At 37.1% G+C, this 20,989-nt stretch overlaps 1 protein-coding gene across 1 annotated transcript in view; it reads left to right on the plus strand.

Annotated features, from left to right (window-relative positions):
• Positions 1–216: 216 nt before the first annotated feature.
• The window catches only part of CFAP70 (cilia and flagella associated protein 70), a 120,055-nt gene continuing 99,282 nt past the window's right edge, over positions 217–20,989 (plus strand). The window contains 9 exon segments of the mRNA XM_045842232.1: positions 217–246; positions 344–499; positions 825–874; positions 2,094–2,196; positions 3,168–3,354; positions 10,921–11,019; positions 11,190–11,269; positions 16,868–17,047; positions 20,061–20,243. Coding sequence (XP_045698188.1) covers positions 2,134–2,196; positions 3,168–3,354; positions 10,921–11,019; positions 11,190–11,269; positions 16,868–17,047; positions 20,061–20,243 — 792 coding nt within the window. The 5' untranslated portion in view covers positions 217–246; positions 344–499; positions 825–874; positions 2,094–2,133.

The following is a 20,989-nucleotide window of genomic DNA, read 5'->3' on the forward strand; positions in this document are numbered from 1 at the left end:
TTGCTAAGGGAAAGGAACACCCGTGGGACCAGAGACGCCCAAAGTAAAAAAGCTGCCACTGGCGCGCTCCGCAGGTGCAGCCGGAGCGCAGGCGCAGGAACTTACCTCTGCCCTGCTAGTTTCCTACCCTGAAAATATTATCTTATCGCGAGCACTGGGGAAAACTTGTGGTAATTACAGAAACTACGTTCTCGCGAGAGTAATTGGTTGCTATAGTTGCGGTAAATACATCTGTGGCTGTTGAGGGTAAGACGGCTGTGGCTCCTCCGAAAACCTTCTCTTCCCGGCCTGGCTAGCCTGGTCCTCCAGCCAGACCCCCTTACCTCAATCCCTGCTCTCTCAGCAGTGGCCTAGCTGCAACTCATCCCTGCAAGGCTGCACCTCCGTACACACCTAAACGCCACCGACCCTGCCAGACGCGACGCTCCCGCCAGCCCTACACCTCCCGCCCAAAGCCAGACTTAGACCCCCTTCCTGCTCGGTGCCAAGGTTCCCCGTGGTAAGCGCACACTGCACCTCTGTCCCCAGACCCACCTCACCCCATCGTCTCCTTCATATAATTTGACTCCTCTGCAGATTCTTCTGAAAAGATAAGAAATGCGTGCCCTATTGGGGTCTCTCACCATAGGAGCCTGACTGTCCTGACCATAACTTGTAATTAACCAAACTTTTTGTATTCATTATTCAACAAATATGTCGCTAATGCCTCTTGCAGCCAGGGCCTCAGAGGCTGTGAATATGAATGACAGATTACTTGTATTTAAGGGGGTAATTGAGCATTAAGGAAAAGTGCATATTGATAATATCATTGCTTTGCTTCATAGGTTTGGCGGTTTGGCCATTTTAGTGGATATTTACAACAAATGTGAAACAGGTCAGAAATTTTCTTATTTATTTTACAGACTGTGAAACAGGTCAGATGTTATTCATTTTACAGAAGGTGAAACTGAGGCTCAGAGAGGTTAGGCGTTTGTCCAGGGTCAGGCTAGTAAAGGCCTAATTCATGTGGTACTATTGAAAAGGAAAGAAGAAAACTAATGTAAAAAGTCATTTCAAATGTAAACTTGGTAAGAAAGTAGTCAGGGCCACTTAGGTTTGAATGAGCTTGGAGACATGGTGTTGAGCAAGTGATCTGAGCATTGAAGGTTGAGTGGGAAAATGAGGGAGTAGCTGGTAAGAGGCAGGATAACTATAAAGTGTGGGGGCAGCAAGGCATCTCCTTATTTTATACCACCAGTCCTAGACACACTGAACATAGCATATCCTAAGTGAATGTTTGAATTGCATTAAGTTCCACTTTGAATTGATTCAGAAAACATGACCTTTAAAAAAAAAGCATATCCAGCCCTGGCTGGCGTAGCTCAGTGGATTGAGTGCGAGCTGGGAACCAAAGTGTCCCAGGTTGGATTCCCAGTCAGGGCACATGCCTGGGTTGCAGGCCGCGGCCCCCAGCAACCGCACATTGATGTTTCTCTCTCTCTCTCTCTCTCTCTCTCTCTCTTTCTCCCTCCCTTCCCCCTCTAAAAAATAAGTAAATAAAATCTTTAAACAAAAAGAAAAAAAGAAAAAAAAGCATATCCAATTTATTTTTGAAATTGTGTCCTCAGTGTTGTAAAATAATTAAAATGTCTTTGACTGAATAAGACACATGTCAGGACTTTTTCCAGTGGACTGTATATGTGTCTGCTTCTTTCCTGTTATCAAAGAATATTTTTGTTTAACTGGGAGATTAAATAACCTTTGAGTTGAGCTTTGAACATTAAAAAGAAAGAAGGAAAAGAAAAGAAAGCTACCAAAGAACACAACGAAGGATGTGGGGAATGGATGCTGAGGATTGGCATTTATACCCTCTTTGTCTTGTGATAACTTGTGCTCAGTGAGTTAGTTACATGTACAAGGATCTTGTAAGCACTAACCAGTGGAATCATCCTTGTGGTCGGCTCCCTAACCTCTAGCAACAGTGGTTGGAAAGGCCCCGAAATTGTGGGACTATTGCATTTCCCTAAGTTCTCCTCTGGTGTTGGTAATGAGTAATGTGAGTTCTTGTGCAGCGGTGGTACATGAGGAGACAGTTTCATTTATTATGTTTACAGGGACCAAAGAAGACCAGAGGGATTTTGCCCAAGTGCCAATATGGAGCAGGTTGCATCAACAGGCAAACCTGTGCAGATCGCTGTGACAAAGGGATATGAGTTGGTAAAGTTATTTTTGGAAATCTGAGATGTTCCTAGTTTATTCCTACTTCTTGAAAGTATGTTTGTCTTTGAGCTCATATATCTCTGTCAAACACCTATGGGTCGTGGAAGATGCATTGGGAGCTCCAGAGGGAGGAATGAAGTTTGCCATCATCTCGTACCACCAACCCGCTGGCTTCACAGAGCCGTGGCCCCTCCTTCTCAGTGTTTCACTTTTCTGCATAATTTAAATTTAATTTATTGGGGTGACATTGGTTAATAAAATTATATATGCTTTAGGTATATCATTGTTTCTTATTGATAGTCTAGAATCAGGAATTCACATTACTGCATGTATATAATACCTGGCAACTTCAATATTTAACAGGTAAAACAAGAAGTAGTTTTCACTTCCCCAGACAGCAGTTCCTTTTTTCTGAAAACAATCTAAATTCTTCCCAAGTTTCCCTTGTGATTAATTTCATATGGTGAATTTAAATAATAAAACAATATGGTATAACTTAAAAATTACAAGAGTAATGGAATGGCAAAATATTCATTCAGTATTAAGTCAAAAAACTTTCTAAAGCAGGGTGTAATAAATGTTCTCTACTTTGTATTAAAATACACACACACACATTCACAAAAAGCACCAGGAAATATATTCTAAAATGGTAATAGTGTTTGCACATTAGAGATTATAGGTAATTTATTTTCCTATGTACTTCTCTCACTTTTCCAAATGTTCCACAATATAATTTTATAAACACAGTGTTATTTTTCAAATCTTCAACATAATGGTATTTAATACAGTGTTGCATTTAACTACAATTAAATTTATCTAATGACTTTTTGCCTACTTTTGTATTTGTAATATAGTTTGATAGGAAAACAGGAAAAATACTATATAGTACAAGTAAGAATGGGTTGCCAGTTGCATAGGAACATTCTCTGTTTGATTATAATTGTAAAGTAATATGTTTCTGTCAACAGAAAGGTTTTAAAGGAGATACCCCAGTTACCTTTATTCGTGCAGAATTTAATCAGGCAGTTTTGGGAGACTCTGCCAAAATTACCGTTTCTTCAGAAGGAACTGCAGTGTACAACTTCACTGCTAGCTTTGAGTTCAATCCTGAAGGAGGAATCACTTTAGATGACCTCGCCCACAAACCTGTGTTCTGTAAGTCTTTGTGGTTATAAAAATGTTAATTATATGAGTATATTATGAGGAGATTCTGAAATATTTAGTAGCTGTTGTTGGGACAGATGAACACACTTTACCTTTTAATCTAGGTATAACACAGCGCACCTGGAGTCCCACCTGCTCCCTGCAGCAGTCACCATGACCTACTAATTTTAACTAATATGTATCAAAGACCTGTTGATATATGACTCAACTTGGCAGCCCTTATCTCCTAAACGGAGTTGAAAACTCTTCCTTTGTATTCCTGTATTTACAGTTGCCAGATTTAGAATAAAACAAGAAATAAAACTTGAGAAATACTTAGACTAAAAATTGTTTATCTGAACTTCAAATTTTAAAATAAGCATCTTGTATTTTACTTGGCAACCCTATTGTACTTCTGTGTACTCACCATACCATATGGCAATTATTAATTTGCCTCCCTTGTTAGAGGAGGCAGTTTTTGAAATCTGGGCTAGATCTTATTTATTTCAGAGTTTCTACTGTTTAGAAATATCTGGGACATAAAAGGACTCAAAGAGTGTTCAATGAATGACTGGATAAGTGGGTGGATGGTTTCTGTATCCACACTGCTGTACTTTCTAACTATATAGTATTTTCTCTGACATATTTTGGTCTTACCCTGTAAGCCAAGACTCTCAAAAAGAATGGACTAGAAGCCCTGGCTGGGTAGCTCAGTTGGTTAGAGCATCATCCAGATAAACCAAAATTGCCGGTTCGATCTCTGGTCAGGGCACATACAAGAAGCAACCAATAAGTGCATAAACAAGTGTAACAATAAGTTGATCTCTCTCTCTCTTTCTCTCTGTTTCTCAAAAAGAAAAAAAAAGAATGGACTAGAAAAAAAACCACCTCACCATTTTATCTGTCTAGGCCATGGGCAGAGGAAAAAAGTCTTCCTTGAGTTAGTAGTCAAGCACTTATGTCAAATGTTAAATAACCTACAAATTTCTTAAAGCACACAAAGAACATTTATATAATAAAAACTGACCACATACGAGGCCATAAAGCAGGTCCTGCCATATATATCAAAGAATCAATAGCATGCAGACCAAGTGTTCTGATCAAAATACAGCCATCAACATTAGAAATCAATCATAAAAAGACAGAAAAAATCCATTTGGAAAATTAAGACATACTTATGAATATTTCACAGTAAAAATTAAAAAATCATTATGAAAACTATAAAACATTTAGAATCAGTCAACACCAAATATCAAAACTTGTGGAGAGGCCAAAGGGACATAAAAAGAGGTAAGTTTTCTATACTTGAACTAGTGAAATGATGAAGTGCAGACTAATAAGTAATGTACATATAATGTAATACCTAGAGCAACAACTAAAAAATATATTCAAAGAGATGTATTCAAAAGTATTATCAGTAAATAAAAATGGAATTCTAAAAAAGGTGTTCAGGTGATCCACAGAAAGGTGGAAAAACCCCCCAGAGAAAAGAAAAAGAGAACAAACAGAAGAGCTCAGCAGACTTTAGCCCTAATACATTGATAATTACATTATTATTTTTACAGAATTGCAGAGTGAATTTAAAAATGCCCCAACCATATGCTGTTGATAAGAAACTCAAAATAGAACCATATAATCAGATAAAAAGTGAAAAGATAGACAAAGATAAATAATGCACACATTAACCAAAACAAAGTAAAAGTGACTACATTAGCATTAGATAAAATAGACTTAGCAAAGAAAATAACCAGAGATAGAGAAGGTTATTACATAATGATAAAAAAGGTAAATCTACCAAGAAGACGTAACAATTCTAAGCAGGCATGTACCAAATAACAGAGCTGCTAAATATGTGAAACAAAACTGAGAAAACTGAAAGGGAGAATAGATAAATTCACAATAATAGGAGATGTAAACATCTTTCAATAATTTGTAGAATAACTAGACAGAAAGTCAGCAAGGATATAGGAAAACTCAACAGCACTTCCAACCAACAAGATCTAATCAATAGCAGAATATATATATACAGATTTTCAAAACCCCACAGATCACATACCGAAACCATTTCCTGGGTCATAAAGTTAAATGGATGAAAATAATACCAAATATGTGCTCTGACAATAATAGTATCATAGTAGAAATCCATAATAGAAAGATAATAGGAAAATCTTCAAACACTTGAAAACTTAAATCATACTTCTGAATAATCCAAGTGTCAAAGAGGAAGTCTCAAAGGGAATAAAGAGAACATTGAACTGAATGAAGAAAAAAAATGCTACATATTAAAGTTTGTCAGACATACCTAAAGCATTGCTGAGAAAATTTACGGCACTAAATGCATACATTAAGAAAGAGGAAAAACCTCAGGCCAATTATCTAAGTTCTCACTTCAAGAGTCTAGAAAAAGAAAAGCAAAAGAAACCCAAAGAAAACAGAAGGAAGAAAATAATAATGATAAAATCAGCAATCAATGAAATACATAAAGAAAAATAAGGAAAATCACTTAAATAAATAGCTGGTTATTTGAAAACATCAAATTTGACAAATCTCTGGTCAGGGGAAAGAGAGCACAAATGATCAGTTATCAATATTGGGAATGAAATGGAATGAATATTGATGCTGCAGACATTAAAAGTAAGGAAATATTGTGTTAGCCAAAAAGTCCATTTAGTATTTTTCCATAAAATAAAAGACTTTTTGTTTTCACCAGTAACTTTATTGATTTGGATATTTTGAGTGTGTCAGCTACCTCCCACATGGTATAATGCTAATTGTTCTCAATTAATGTCTCAATTTGATCCCTATCAATTTCAACTGGTCTATCTGAACACGGAGCATCATCCAGCGAGAAATCTTCAGCACTTCACGAAACTTCGCAACTTCGAAAGCCACTTTTGACATGTTCAATCGGTCACAGCACCTTCTTCATACCTTGCACAAATCTTTTTTTGCATTTCAGTTGTGTTTTTACCTTTCTTGAAATAATAAACCATAATATGCTGAAAATGTTGCATATTTTCTTCCGTCTTCAATATAAAATGGCTACACAAAATTTCACCGGTTTTTATAAGTTTTTTTTTAAATTATTCATTTATTTTTAGAGAGGGGGAAGGGAGGGAGAAAGAGAGGAAGAGAAACATCAATATGTGGTTGCCTCTCATGTGGCCCCCACTGGGGACCTGGCCTACAACCCAGGCATGTGCCCTGACTGGGAATCAAACCGGCAACCCTCTGGTTCACAGCCCATGCTCAATCCACTGATCTACACCAGCCAAGGCTGATAAGTTTTTTAAAATGCACACTGATATGACAGCTGTCACACTACAATCTAACAAAATTGTTTTGAATGAAGTTAAAGACAATTAAGTGCTACTAGAGCCATTTTATGGGAAAAAACAAAATAACTTTTGGCCAACCCAAAATTATGAACTACTTTACATATATGAATTTAACAACAAAATGAGACAGTTCCTTGAAAAACACTAACCACAACTCATCCTATATGAAAAGAAATTGCCCTATAACTATTAAGGAAATTGAACTCATAATCTGAGTTCTCTAAGAGCAGATAGTTTCACTGGAGAATTCTATAAGCCCTTTGCCTTTGCCGCTTTTAAGATTCCTTCAACTTTGATTTTTTTTCATTTTTTAAATCGTTGTTCAGGTACAGTTGTCTTCTTCTTCACCCCACCATGCCCCCTGCCCGCACCCATCCCTATCTCCCAGCCTTGAACCTACCCCCTTTGGCTTTGTCCATGTGTCCATTATACATGTTCCTTGATCGACCTTCCCCTATATTCCCCCATTATCCCTCCCCCCCCCCCCCCGGTTACTGACAATTTGTTCTTTATTTCAATGTCTCTGAATGTATTTTGCTTGCTTAGTTTTGTTGATTAAGTCCCACTTATAGGTGAGATCATATGGTGTTTCTCGTTGACTGCCTGGGTTATTTTCACTTAGCATAATGCTCTCCAGTTCCATACATGCTGTTGTGAAGGGTAGGAGCTCTTTCTTTCTGCCGTGTAGTATTCCATTGTGCAAATGTACCACAGTTTTTTGATCCACTTGTTTACTGATGGGCACCTAGGTTGCTTCCAGCACTTGGCTATTGTAAGTTGTGTTGCTATGAACTTTGGGCTGCATAGGTTCTTCTGAATTGGTGTTTCAGGGTTCTTAGGGTATAATCTGAGCAGTGGAATTGCCAGGTCAAAAAGCATATCCATTTTTAGTTTTCTGAGGAAATTCCATTCTGTTTTCCAAAGTGGCTGCACCAGTCTGCATTCCCACCAACAGTGCACTAGAATTCCCTTTCTCCACATCCTCTCCAACACTTGTTGTTTGTTGATTTGATTATGATGGCCATTCTCACCAGTGTGAAGTGGCGTCTCATTGTGGTTTTAATTTGCATCTCTCTGATGGCTAGTGATGCTGAGCATCCTTTCATATGTCTCTGGGCCCTCTGTATGTCTTTCTTAGAGAAGTGTGTGTTCATGTCCTTTGCCCATTTTTTAACTGGGTTGTTTGTCTTCCTGGAGTGGAGTTGTGTGAGTTCTTTATATATTTTGGAGATCAAACCCTTGTCTGAGGTATCATTGGCAAATATGTTTTCCTGTACAGTTGGTTCTCTTTTTATTTTAATGCTGTTTTCTTTAGCTGTGCAGAAGCTTTTTATTTTGATAAAGACCCATTTGTTTATTCTTTCTTTTATGTTCCTTGCTCTAGGGGACATATTGGTGAAAATATTGCTGCATGGAATATCTGAGATTTTCCTGCCTATGTTCTCCTCTAGGACTTTTATGGTGTTGCAATTTATATTTAAGTCTTTTATCCACCCTGAATTTATTTTTGTGTATGATGTAAGTTGGTGATTGAGTTTCATTTTTTTGCATATCGCTGTCCAGATCTCCCAACACTATTTGTTGAAGAGTCTATTTTTCTCCATTTTATGCTTCTGCCCACTTTGTTGACTATTAATTGGCCATAGAGACTTGGGTATATTTCTGGGCTCATTAGTCTGTTCTATTAGTCTGTGTGTCTGTTCTTATGCCAGTACCAGACTGTTTTGATTACAGTGGACTTGTAATATATTTTTTGTTGTTTTTAAATATATTTTATTGGTTATGTTATGACAGTTGTCCCACTCCTGCCCTTTATTCCCCTCTGCCCTGTACACCCTCTCCCACTGACATTCCCACCCTCTTAGTTCATGTCTACGGGTTGTACATATAAGTTCTTTGGCTTCTACATTTGTTATACTATTCTTAATGCCCTCTCCCCACTGTCTGTTTTCTATCTACCATTTATGCTACTTAGTCCCTTTACTTTTCCCCCACATTCCCCCTATCCTCTTCCCTGCGGATAACCCTCCATGTGATCTCCATTTCTGTGATTATGTTCCTGTTCTAGTTGTTTGCTTTGTTTTTGTTTTCATTTTTTTTGGTTGAGTTATTGATAGTTGTATTTGTTGTCACTTTACTGTTCCTTTTTTTGATCTTCTCTTTTTCTTAGATAAGTCCCTTTAACATTTCATATAATAATGGCTTGGTAATGATGAACTCCTTTAACTTGACCTTATCTGGGAAGCACTTTATCTGCCCTTCCATTCTAAATGATAGCTTCACTGGATAGAGTAATCTTGGGTATAGGTCCTTGCCTTTCATGACTTTGAATACTTCCTTCAGCCCCTTCTTGCCTGCAAGGTTTCTTTTGAGAAATCAGCTGATAGTCTTATGGGCACTCCTTTGCAGGTATCTGTCTCCTTTTCTCTTGCTGCTTTTAAGATTCTCTGCTTATCTTTAATCTTGGGTAATGTGACTATGATGTGCCTTGGTGTGTCTTCCTTGGGTCCAACTTTTTGGGGGCTCTCTGGGTTTCCTGGACTTCCTGGAAATCTATTTCCTTCACTGCACTGGGGAAGTTCTCCTTCATTATTCTTTCAAATAAGTTTTTAATTTCTTGCTCTTCCTCTTCTGCTTCTGATACCCCCATGATTCAAATGTTGGAATGTTTAAAGCTGTCCTGGAGTTTCCTAAGCCTCTCCTCATTGTTCTGAATTTTTGTTTTTTCATTCTGTTCTGGTTAAATGTTTATGTTTTCCTTCTGCTCCAAATCATTAATCTGAGTCCTGGTTCTTTCCTATCACTGTTGGTTCCCTGTGCATCTTCCTTTATTTCACTTTGCATAGCCTTCAGTTTTTCCTTATTTTGCACCCATACTCAACTATTTCTGTGAGCATCCTGATTCCCAGTGTTTTGAACTGTGCATCTGATAGGTTGGGTATCTCTTTGTTGATTAGTTGCATTTTTTCTGGACCTTTAGAGTTGCACTTTTAAAGGTGAAAAGAGTTATGGAGATAGATTATGCTGGTGTACATAATGGTGTACATTAATGTACATAATACCACTGGACTGTACACTTAAAAATGGTTATGATCATAAATTTATATAATGCGTATTTTACCACAATATTAAAAAGGCATAGAAAGAATATTCTGCTATTACTTTTGAAAACTTAGATAAAATGGACAATTTATTAGAAAAATAAAAATGGGAAAAATCTAATTAAATGAAAAAGAAACCAATGTGATGCGGACTCCGACCAGCGGGGTCCATGTGTTGTGGCTGCGATGAACAAATTCACATGGATTACAGAAGTCCTGTGGAGAAAAAGGGACGGCATGGCCACTCTCTAAGTGAGAGAGGTCCCTGATCCCTGCCTGGACAGGCTTTTATTGTTTTTCTGGGTACATCACACCAAGAATGGTCCTCATTTACTATACACAGGTTCACTTTTGAGGATTGCCTTTTACGGATAACAAAGGAAAGAATGTTGCTGATTATTTCAAAGAAAAGGATGTTGAAGATGTAAGGGGAAAAGTGTTTGAACTACTGCTTACACTCCCTACTTGGGAGGTTTAGCACAGATTTTAGGAAGTTACTTTAAAGATATGCAGTAAACACGTGCTGCTTCAATTCAAGGTGAGGGAGTTTTAGCAAAAAGCAAGTCTCAAAGCAGCCTAGGTACAATGCAGGCCTGATTCCCCATGGGAGAACCTATCCGTGGGCTCAGTTCCAGTGTGCTGACTCGCTCCCCACTGGCCTTTCTGAGTGGGGGCTGGGCTACATTCCCACACCATGCAGGTAGGTTCCCTATACCTATGGAGTAAAAGAGACTTAAGAGACATGAATTAGTTTGCAATGTCTAGACTTTATTTGGTCCTGACAGAAACAAATTGTAAAGAAAATGCTACTGAGAGACATGAGGTTGAACAAGAGAAAAGATGTATCATGTTCTTGGGAATGCTCAACATTATAAAGATGTCATTTTTCCTAAATTTCTGTAAGCTTAATATGATTTCTATAAATCTGCCAACATTTTTTTTCAATACTGAGTTGTTACAGAAGTCACTGAGGTGGTCCAGTAGTTTCCATCAGAAATCACCAATAATGGTGCCTTCTTGGGTGTCAAAGTTTATTTCTCTTAACTTAAATTTCTTTGATGATGCATTGCATGTTGCACCTTGACTATCTGATTGATGAGCTATACATGCTCTCATTTTCTTTGTTTTGATTTTTCTAGTAACTGTGACTGAAGTTTTACCAAAGGAAAAGAAACAGAAAGATGAGAAGACCTTAATTCTTGGTCAGGCTGTGGTTGACCTTCTTCCTTTAGTGGAAGGTGAGATGTATGATTTTTTCAAAAGCAGATATAAGAAAGCTCAAAAAATTTAACTCTAATGAAATGAAAAAATCAGTCACATTGAATTTGAAGGATTTGATGAAAAGATGAGCACATTTATCTTTGTCTAAGCTTTCCTTTTTTGGCTTGACTTGACCTTTTTTTTGTAGGAGAGAGTTCATTTGAAACAATGGCCCCCCTGCACCCTGTGACAGGCTCTCCCTTGGAGTTTCCTCGGTCAGGTGGTAAGGTAATCAGAGTTGTTGTTATTTTTTTAAAGATTTTATTTATTTATTTTTAGAGAGGGAAGGGAGGGAGAAAGAGAGAGGGAAACATCAGTGTGCGGTTGCTGGGGGCCATGGCCTGCAACCTAGGCATGTGCCCTGACTGGGAATCGAATCTGTGATGCCTAGTTCACAGCCTGCACTCAATCCACTGAGCTACGCCAGCCAGGGCATAATCAGAGTTTTAACATTCAACATTTCAGCCTACCATTCAGTCTGATGAGTTGTCTGGGATTAAGGTTCAATTCAGTTGAGTTCAATTTGTCAGGCACCTTCTTGTTGTAGGCATTGTGTTAGGTTCTGGGAAACAAAGATAAATAAAGCAGAATCCTACCTTAGGAGTCCATAATTTACATATTATGGATTTTAGTCCAGTGTGATTAAATGCAAGGGCACATGGGCACAGAGTGGGACAGAGTTGGTATTGGTTACTTTGCCCAGGGGTAGATGTAAGAAAGGCTTAGCCATGGAAATGCCTCTTGAGCTGTCTTGATGGATTAAATTAAATAGTATATGAATGTATATAACATACTTTCTGGTATGGTAGCCTGCCTCTGGTTATTGGAGGAGAGGAAGCATGAACTAGTAGGCTGTGTTACTAGTTTGTCTTCTGGGCTGTGTTTCCCATTCCTTCTGGGGGTTAGTAACTTCTTGGGGCACTATTTGCCACTCTGGTGTAGGTGTACTCACTCTCAGCAGATACCATGGCTACCTTCTGTTTTGCAAGAGTAAGGGAGAGAGGAGGGTCCAGTTGACCCAACTCTTCTGACTGCAGTTCTCTAACCTTCACTGTAGGTTTCTTTCTGCTTCTCATTGATCTGACCTGGGAGCTGCCACAATCCACTCCTGCATCTGCTGTGGTTCTCTTCTTATTTTAGGATGTGGTTGATTTATTCCAAGGTTTTTTTTAGATCTGATTTAATTTGACTTCTATCTTTCAAGGATTCCTTAAAAATGTCTAGTTTAGTGATGGCATTTCTTATTTTCTGGGGGTTATTATAGCATTATTCTTTAATTGGATGTAAAGACATAATTTAATATCTTTCTGTTATTCCATGTGATTTGTGCTGGAAGGAAGTGTGTATCTGAATTCAGTCTGACTTCCCTGGTCCAGTCTCACAGCCTATGTACTGTTGATTTTCCTTAGATACCTATAGAAGAAAATGTAGTCAAATGGATTGTAGTCCTCATATTTGCTAATAATATTTCTGTGTTTACTTGTTTTACATACTCCAAGAAAAAATATATGACAGTTAATTTCCATTTGCTTGAGAGTTCTCACTAATTTTATATTTAAGCTAGACTCAGAGGCTAAAATGAAATAAACTTGTACTAGGAAAGAAGATTCCAATTCACCTTCCAATAATCCCTGCCTTGATTAATACAAGCTAGGAACCTTAGGGACACTTACTTATCTTCTCAGAGACATAATGACCAGTGGTGTCACCATCTTCAGGGCCCCTTTCTTAAAATCTTTCCTTCCTTTAGTGTTCTGATTTCCTACTCACTGACTGTACTTTTCCAGGTTCCTGCACTAGATCTCTCCTCCTCATATCCTTAAGAACAAAAGGTCTATTCTTGGCCACCTTCTCTTTTTAGTGTGTGTTCATACTCCTGTGGGTAGGAGGTGGCATCCATAATTTTAAAAGTTACCAGTACACTGAAGATTTCTATTTCAGTGGCTCCATTCCAGACCCCTCTCCTGCACTCTGGAATGTCAGACTTCACAACCACCTGCTGGATTTCTCTATAATGATATACCATCAGCATCTAAAACTCAATACTCCAAAGCAACTCCATATCCACCCTTAAACTTACTCTTCCTTTTATCTTAGTTATTTTAACTAGTGGCATCACCTCTTTGTGAAATCATAGGACATGCATAGGACCTCTGCTATATCCATGACTGCTCCCTCAGACCCTAAGTACAACGAATTCCCCAATCTGCCTTTCATCAAATTCAACTTTTCTGTATCCTGAATGCCTTTGGACTCTCTATTCTTAGATTCATTCCTACTCTTTATTGTCTTATAATTTCTCACCTGGAACATTACACATTGCCTTGTAACTGCCCTTACCTCCCTCCAGTTCAGCCTTCCGACTCCTAAGAGAGTGGCATAAAAGTGAAGATGATCACATCTCTTCCCTAGCCTAGGTCTGTATGGTTCATAGATTCACCCACTGTTTGCATGGTAAGGTCCAGATTTCTTAGCAGGCATGCAACAGCCTTTATGAAATGAGCTTCCAACTTGTTCAGTTCATCTCTCAGCACTCTCTTCCTTATGCTTTATGTTCTCAAATCCTGAACTACTTACTTCCACCTGAACTCAGTATACCATGCCACTTTACTCAGTACCACTTTACACACAACTCTTCTTTTTGTTCAGAATTATTTTCTCTTTCCTCCTCTGCTTATCCAGATTCTAACTCCTATTCATCTTATAAAAGTTAGTTCATCTGACAAAAATACTATCTCTTACTCCTCCACAGCCCAATAATTAATTATTTATTTCCTCACTTCCTCAGGTCTCTATCATAGCATTTCTAAGTCATAGAGTTATAACATGAATTCTCTGATGAATTGGGCCATGTCTTCTTTATCTTTATATTCCTACTGCAATAGTAAAGTGCTTAGCATATTATGACACATTTTAAACCTAATTTTATTGTATAAAATATATGCATCTATATCTATATATGAACATATATACATTTGAAAAAAATTTATTATTAAGAAGCACTACATTTTCCAAACCAAAATTACTATTGGAGAAATAACTTGGGAACTTCCCATTAGCAGGACACTTAATTCTTTAAAAACAATACTATTTATTGTTATTAAACTGTAAATTCTTGTTATTAAACAATATTAATTATTGTTATTAAACTTACTAATGTTGACTTTTAAGAAATAAAATGAAAATAAACAAATTCTTGTCTCTTCTCTAATTTACAAAGCACTAGCTGTCTTGCCTACCCTACTTGGATACATCACTAACATCAAATCCTTGGCAGTCCCTCTAAAAAACTTATTCCTTGAGCTTATCTATGTTGCCAAAAAACTTTTCATATTTGAAAAATTAGAAATATGTCAAAGAATATGATTTTTAGATATTTCTTTTTTTAAATTTTATTTTAATCATTCTTCAAATACAGTTTTCTCCTTTTCACTCCCAATCCAGCCCCCCCCACCCCTCCCCACTTCCCTCCCATTACCACCCTCCCCTTAGTTTTTGACCATGTGTCCTTTAAGTTTGTTCCCGTGAACCCTTCCCACTGTCCCCTGAAATTCCCTCTACTCTCTTCTGTGGGCACTGTCAGCCTGTCCTCTATTTCAGTGTCTTTGGCTATTATTTGCTTATTTGTTTGTTTTGTTGTTTAGGTTCCTGTTAAAGGTGAGATCATACGGTATTTGTCTTTCACTGCCTGGCTTGTTTCGCTTAGCATAATGCTTTCCAGCTCCATCCATGCTGTTGTAAAGGGTAGGAGCTCCTTCTTTCCTTCCGCTGCATAGAATTCCATTGTGTAAATGTACCATAGTTTTTTGATCCATTCATTTACTGATGGGCATCTTGGTTGCTTCCAGCATCTAGCTATCGTAAATTGTGCTGCTATGAACATTGGGATGCATAGGTTCTTTTGGATTGGTGTTTTAGTATTCTTAGGATAGAGTCCCAGGAGTGGAATTGCTGGGTCAAAAGAATGATACATTTTTAGTTTTCTGAGGAAGTTCCATACTGCTTTCCATAGTGGTTGTACCAGTCTGCATTCCCACCAACAGTGCAGTAGGGTCCCCTTTTCTCCACAACCTGTCCAACACTTGTTTGTTGCTTTGTTTATGATGGCCATTCTGACTGGTGTGAAGTGGTATCTCATTGTGGTTTTAAAATGCATCTCTCTGATAGCTAGCAATATTGAGAATCTTTTCATGTGTCTCTGGATCCTTTGTGTGTCCTCCTTGGAGAAGTGTCTGTTCAAGTCCTTTGCCCACTTTTTAATTGGATTCCTTGTCTTTGTAGACTGGAGTTGTGTAAGTTCGTTATGTATTTTGGAGATTAAACCCTTGTCTGAGGTATCATTGGCAAATATGTTTTCCCATACAGTTGGTTCTCTTTTAATTTTGATACTGTTTTCTTTAGCTGTGCAGAAACTTTTAATTTTGATGAGATCCCATTTGTTTATTCTTTCCTTTATGTCCCTTGCTCTAGGGGAGAAGTCAGTAAGAAAGTTTCTTCGTGAAATATCTGAGATTTTCCTACCTATGTTCTCCTCTAAGACTTTAATGGTGTCACGTTTTATATTTAAGTCTTTTATCCACCTTGAATTTATTTTTGTATATGGTGTAAGTTGGTGCTCAAGTTTCATTTTTTTGCACGTAGCTGTCCAGTTCTCCCAACACCATTTGTTGAAGAGGTTATTTTCACTCCATTTGATGCTTCTGCCCCCTTTGTCCAATATTAATTGACCATAGATACTTGGGTTTATTTCTGGTCTCTCTGTTCTGTTCCATTGTTCTATGTGCCTATTTTTATGCCAGTACCAGGCTGTTTTGATTACAGTGGCCTTGTAGTATAGTTTAGTGTCGGGTATTGTGATCCCTCCTACTTTACTCTTCTTTCTCAAAATTGCAGCAGTTATTTGGGGTCGTTTATAATTCCATATAAATTTTTGAAGTGTTCTATGTCTGTGAAATATGCCATTGGTACTTTAATAGGAATTGCATTGAATGTGTAAATTGCTTTGGGTAGTATGGACATTTTGATGATATTAATTCTTCCAATCCGTGAACATGGTATATGTTCCCATTTGTTTGTGTCTTCCTTGATTTCTTTCCTGAGTGTTGATTTTTAGATATTTCATAAAAACCTAAAAGTTTTTTTTTAAAAGCACATTTGACTTACAGAATAAACATGATATAGATTAGCAAAAAATTTACTCCAATCTCATCCACTCAATTATATGCAACCACTGTTAACATTTAAGTATAGAACCTTCCAATTTTTCTTCTATGTGTGTTTGGGTTTTTCTTTTCTGGGTTTTTAAAAAATCCTCACCTGAGGACATTTTTTCATTACTTCTAGAGAGAAAGGTGGGGGTGTGTGTGGGAGAGAGAGAGAGAAACAGAGAAACACTGATGTGAGAGAGAAACATTGATGTGAGAGAAACATTGATTGGTTGCCTTCTCCTCTCTGGGGATTGAACCTGCAATCTGTGTATGTGCCCTGACTGGGAATCAAACCTGCAACCTTTCGGTCTACAGGTCAACACTCCAACCAACTGAGCCAAACCATCCAGGGTGGTCTTCTATATGTATTTGTATATACATATTTGACCTCAGCACTGTAGAAGGGAAGCACTCTAGTTTGGGGATAAGGTTCTTTTCTTGGCTCTATCTGTCTAATTCTTGGGACCTACAGAAAGTTATTTGAATCCTTCATGTGGAAATAAAGTTGACCTTTTTACTTTGAACAGTGATGTAATATTCAAATAAGATAAGGAAAAATTGTCATTTTTCCTTACCTGACATTTTCAAAATGTTGCATAATTTTACTTTATTTTTCCAGCAGTGCACTCTTGAAGTTAAAGCATCTGTGGCAGAGTCTTTATTGACCACAGCCCAGATGGTAGGAGGCAATCTACTGAAGGTCACATTGGAGGCTGCCTACTCTGTGCCTGAATCCTTCTTTCCAGTAGGGCCCCTGCAGAACTACATGGCTGGTCTGCAAGTTCCATCAAGTGGAGAGGTAAAACCCTGTAGCCAGATATTTATATACATTTAAACACTCACATGAGCATACCTTCTTCACATGCTAAGATTTCATTCACAGCAAGCTCTGTTACTGGCTAAGATTTATATGAGGCTTAAAAAAATAAAGTTTACTTCTATTTTACAAATAGATGTTTATATTTATAGCTTATATATTATACATAATGTATTATAGATTACATATAATTTATATAAATAAATAAACATGGTAGAAAAATATGTAAAACATTTTTAAATTGACAATTTTTGGATGTATTTCTGTGCGAATACTTTATGCATATTTTTGTAGATTTTGTGTAATGTACTTTGTTATCCAAAACTTTATCTTAAAGGTTATATTCTTAGTCCAAATTTCTATAGAGTGATTGTGTATGGGTGTTTTGAGTCTCTTCATAGAGGTTTCCAATTTGCTTGTTAAAAGGATTTAATTAGTTAATATTCCCACCTGTTTTATTGCCATTTTACATTTTCAGTATAGACTCTTCCAATTACTCTTCACTATTTTACATTCCCAAGAGCAGTGCACAGGTTCCAATTTCTCCACATCCTTGCTAACACTCATTTTCTGGTTTTTGATAATAGTCAACATAAGCCCTTACTGATGTGGCTCAGTGGATTGAGCACCGGCCTGTGAACCAAAAGGTTGTAAGTTCAATTCCCAGTCAGGGCAAATGCCTGAGTTGCGGGCCAAGTTCTCCAGTTGGGGGCATGTGAGAGGCAATTGATTGATGTTTCTGTTACACATTGATCTTTCTCTCCCTTTCTTTCTCCCTCCCTTCCTCTCTCTCTAAAAAGTAAACAAATAAAATTTAAAAAATAGTCAACATAAGAGGTGTGAAGTGGCATCTCCTTGTGGTTTTGATTTGCATTTCCTTAATGACTAACGACTTTCAGTATCTTTTCATGTGCTAATTGGCCTTTTGTATATATTTCTGGGGCAAATATATATTCACTTTCTTTGCTCTTTTTTTTAATCTTTGTTGTTGTTTTTGAGCCTTTGGAGTTCTCTGTATATCTTAGCTATTAACACCTCATCAAATATGTGATTAGCGAATATTTTCTCCCATTCTATGGGTTGTCTTTTGCACTCTATTTTTAGTATCTTTTTTTTTAAAGATTTTCTTTATTTTATTTTTAGACAAGAGGGGAAGGGAGGGAGAAAAAGAGGAAGAGAAACATCAGTGTGTGGTTGCCTCTTGCACACCCCCTACTGGGGACCTGGCCTGCAAACTAGGCATGTGTCCTGACTGGGAATAGAACCGGTGACCCTTTGATTTGCAGGCTGGCTCTGAATGCACTGAGCCACACCAGCCAGGGCCATAGTTAGTATCCCTGTACAAAAGACTTTAATTTTGATGAAGTGCAATTTGTCCATATTTTCTTTTGTTGTTCATGACCAAAAAATCACCATTAAACCCAATGTCATGAAGCTTTTTTCTCTGTTTTCTTCTAAGAGTTTTATAGTTTTAGCTCTTTGGTTTAGGTCTTTGATCTATTTGAGTTAAGTTTTGTATGTGATGTTAGGTGAGGGTCCAACTTCATTCTTTTGCATGTGGATAACTAGTTTTCTGAGCACTGTTTGTTGAAAAAACTACTCTGTCCTCATTGAATGTACTCGGCACACTTAATTTTGACCATTTTTGCCAGTGCTTTTATTGTTTTTATGGAGGAGCAGATTTTTAGAAGTTCTCACTCTGCCAATCCAGAAATGCCCCTTCTTCACAAAACTTAGATATTTTCGTTTATCCTCACTAGAGGATACACACACACACACACACACACACACACACACACACAACTTTTTAGAGACAGAAAGGAGAAGGGAGGGGGAGAGAGAGGGAGAGAGAAATATCCATCGGTTGCCTCTTGTACACACCCCAACCAGGTATCGAACCCACAACTTAGGTGTGTACCCTGACCAGGAATTGAACCTAATCGAAACTTTTGGGTTTACAGGATGATGTTCCAACCAACTTAGCCACAACAGCCAGGGCTTCACAAAAATTTTTAAACTTAAAATAAAGAACTAGAATAGTTGAATTCCAGGGTATGCCAATTTTAACTTTTACTAGAGACTACAAAATTGCTTTCCATAATTGTACCAATGTGCACTTCTATCAACTATATATAAAATAATACCTTTCCCTTAAGAGATTAGCCAAAGAACATATATGTGTACCCAAAGGACACAGACAACAATGTGGTAAAGATGAGGGTGGGGGCTGGGTGGAGGGGGCCAGGGGGGAAAATGTGCGACATCTGTAGTAATGTCAAAAATAAAAAAAAGAATTCCCTTAACAGTATTTACACTTGATATTTTCAGACTTTGATTTTTGCCAATCTATGGTTTAAAATTGTATCTCATTGTTTAAATGTGCATTTCACTTATCATTAACAATATCTAGCATGTTTTTATTTAAATGTAGAATTTTAAAATTTCTTTTATAAATTTCCTATTTACATATTTACCAATTTTCTATTACAAATATATTTTAGATAAATTATAAATATGAAAATGCTTATATTTTAGGCTGTTGAAAAATTTAAGTTTGTTTTTTAAAAGATAATTTTTAAAAAGTTACATCATGACCCTCATATGAATATAACAAAAAGCTTTAAAACAGTGCAAAGGTGAGTCTGAAGAAATGACTCATAAATGAGCTTTTGGGACTGTTGAAGTGGATTTGCAAATTATTCAAAACCTGTTGCCAGCCACAAGGCAATAATCAATTACATCTCCACTGGATGAAATCTATTTGCATATTTTGGACAAGAATAATTTGCATTATTATCAATTTTTAATAAATTACAACACAAAAAATAAATTACAGCACAAAGACAATGAAGGGCACAGGCTGTTCTACAGATAATCACAGAAGGGTTTGTTAGATAATACCCAGCGTTCCATTGTAAAGACACTTCAGTAATCCTTTTTGTCCATTTCAAAGTCTTTTGCAAAATCTTCTGATGTATGGTATTTATTTCTGCAGAAAGACTATCCTATTTTCTTTAAGAATGGAACTCTGAAGCTTGGAGGGGAAAAAGAACCTGTCCCTCGGCCCAAAAAATGGCCTATTGCCAACATTCTGGCTCCAGGGGCTAATAATATTCCTGATGCATTCATTGTTGGTGGGCCCTATGAGGAAGAAGACGGAGAACTCAACCACCCTGAGGTGAAAGAGTTACGCGGTTTTTCTGTGGTAAACTCAGTGCACTGATGTAAGATAAAATGTTCTGTGAATCACTGTAATTTATATACATCATCACTTGTTAAAATAAAGCAATTACGTGTCAGAATAATACAGTTAGCTATCTAATTTTGATTTAAAAGTCTCCTGACATGTTATGTCCAAAAATAAAAGGTACATTTGAATTAAATCAATTCTAAATTTATTTATTTTTGAGTAGGTAATAATACAGTCATAGGTCAAAATAAGAAATTGAAGCATGCTGTCAAAGTCTCCCTCCTTCCTCTTTATTCCTTCCCAGATCATCACTCCAATAGTCACCTTTGTTATAGTTCCTTACAGTTTCAGTGAAATAATGTGTAAGATGAGATGGTTGAGTAATACCTGACACTAAATATTTTAAGTAGTAGAGCTAAAGCTGAAATATTTGAAAACATTATGCAGTGTCTTTTCTCACTATTGTGATTAGTGGAAATTCATATTGTTCTTAGATTTATATTTTCATTTTGGTCAGGTATTTTATTTTAAATATTTAGAGATTATATTATAGTTTAGTTTAAATCATTAGTTCTTAAGACAAGTTGCTCATTAGAATCACCTGGAGAGCTTTTACAACAACAACAATGGCCAAGCCTTAACCCCACCAATTACATAAGAATTTACTTTTAAAGTAATACTAATGCCCAGGTGTTGATTATCTTTAAAGAAGCTCCCAGATAATTCTAACATGC

This window comes from Phyllostomus hastatus, unplaced genomic scaffold (genome assembly GCF_019186645.2).
Source record: "Phyllostomus hastatus isolate PE091 unplaced genomic scaffold, TTU_PhHast_1.1 phas_contig_38, whole genome shotgun sequence".
Taxonomy (NCBI): domain Eukaryota; kingdom Metazoa; phylum Chordata; class Mammalia; order Chiroptera; family Phyllostomidae; genus Phyllostomus; species Phyllostomus hastatus.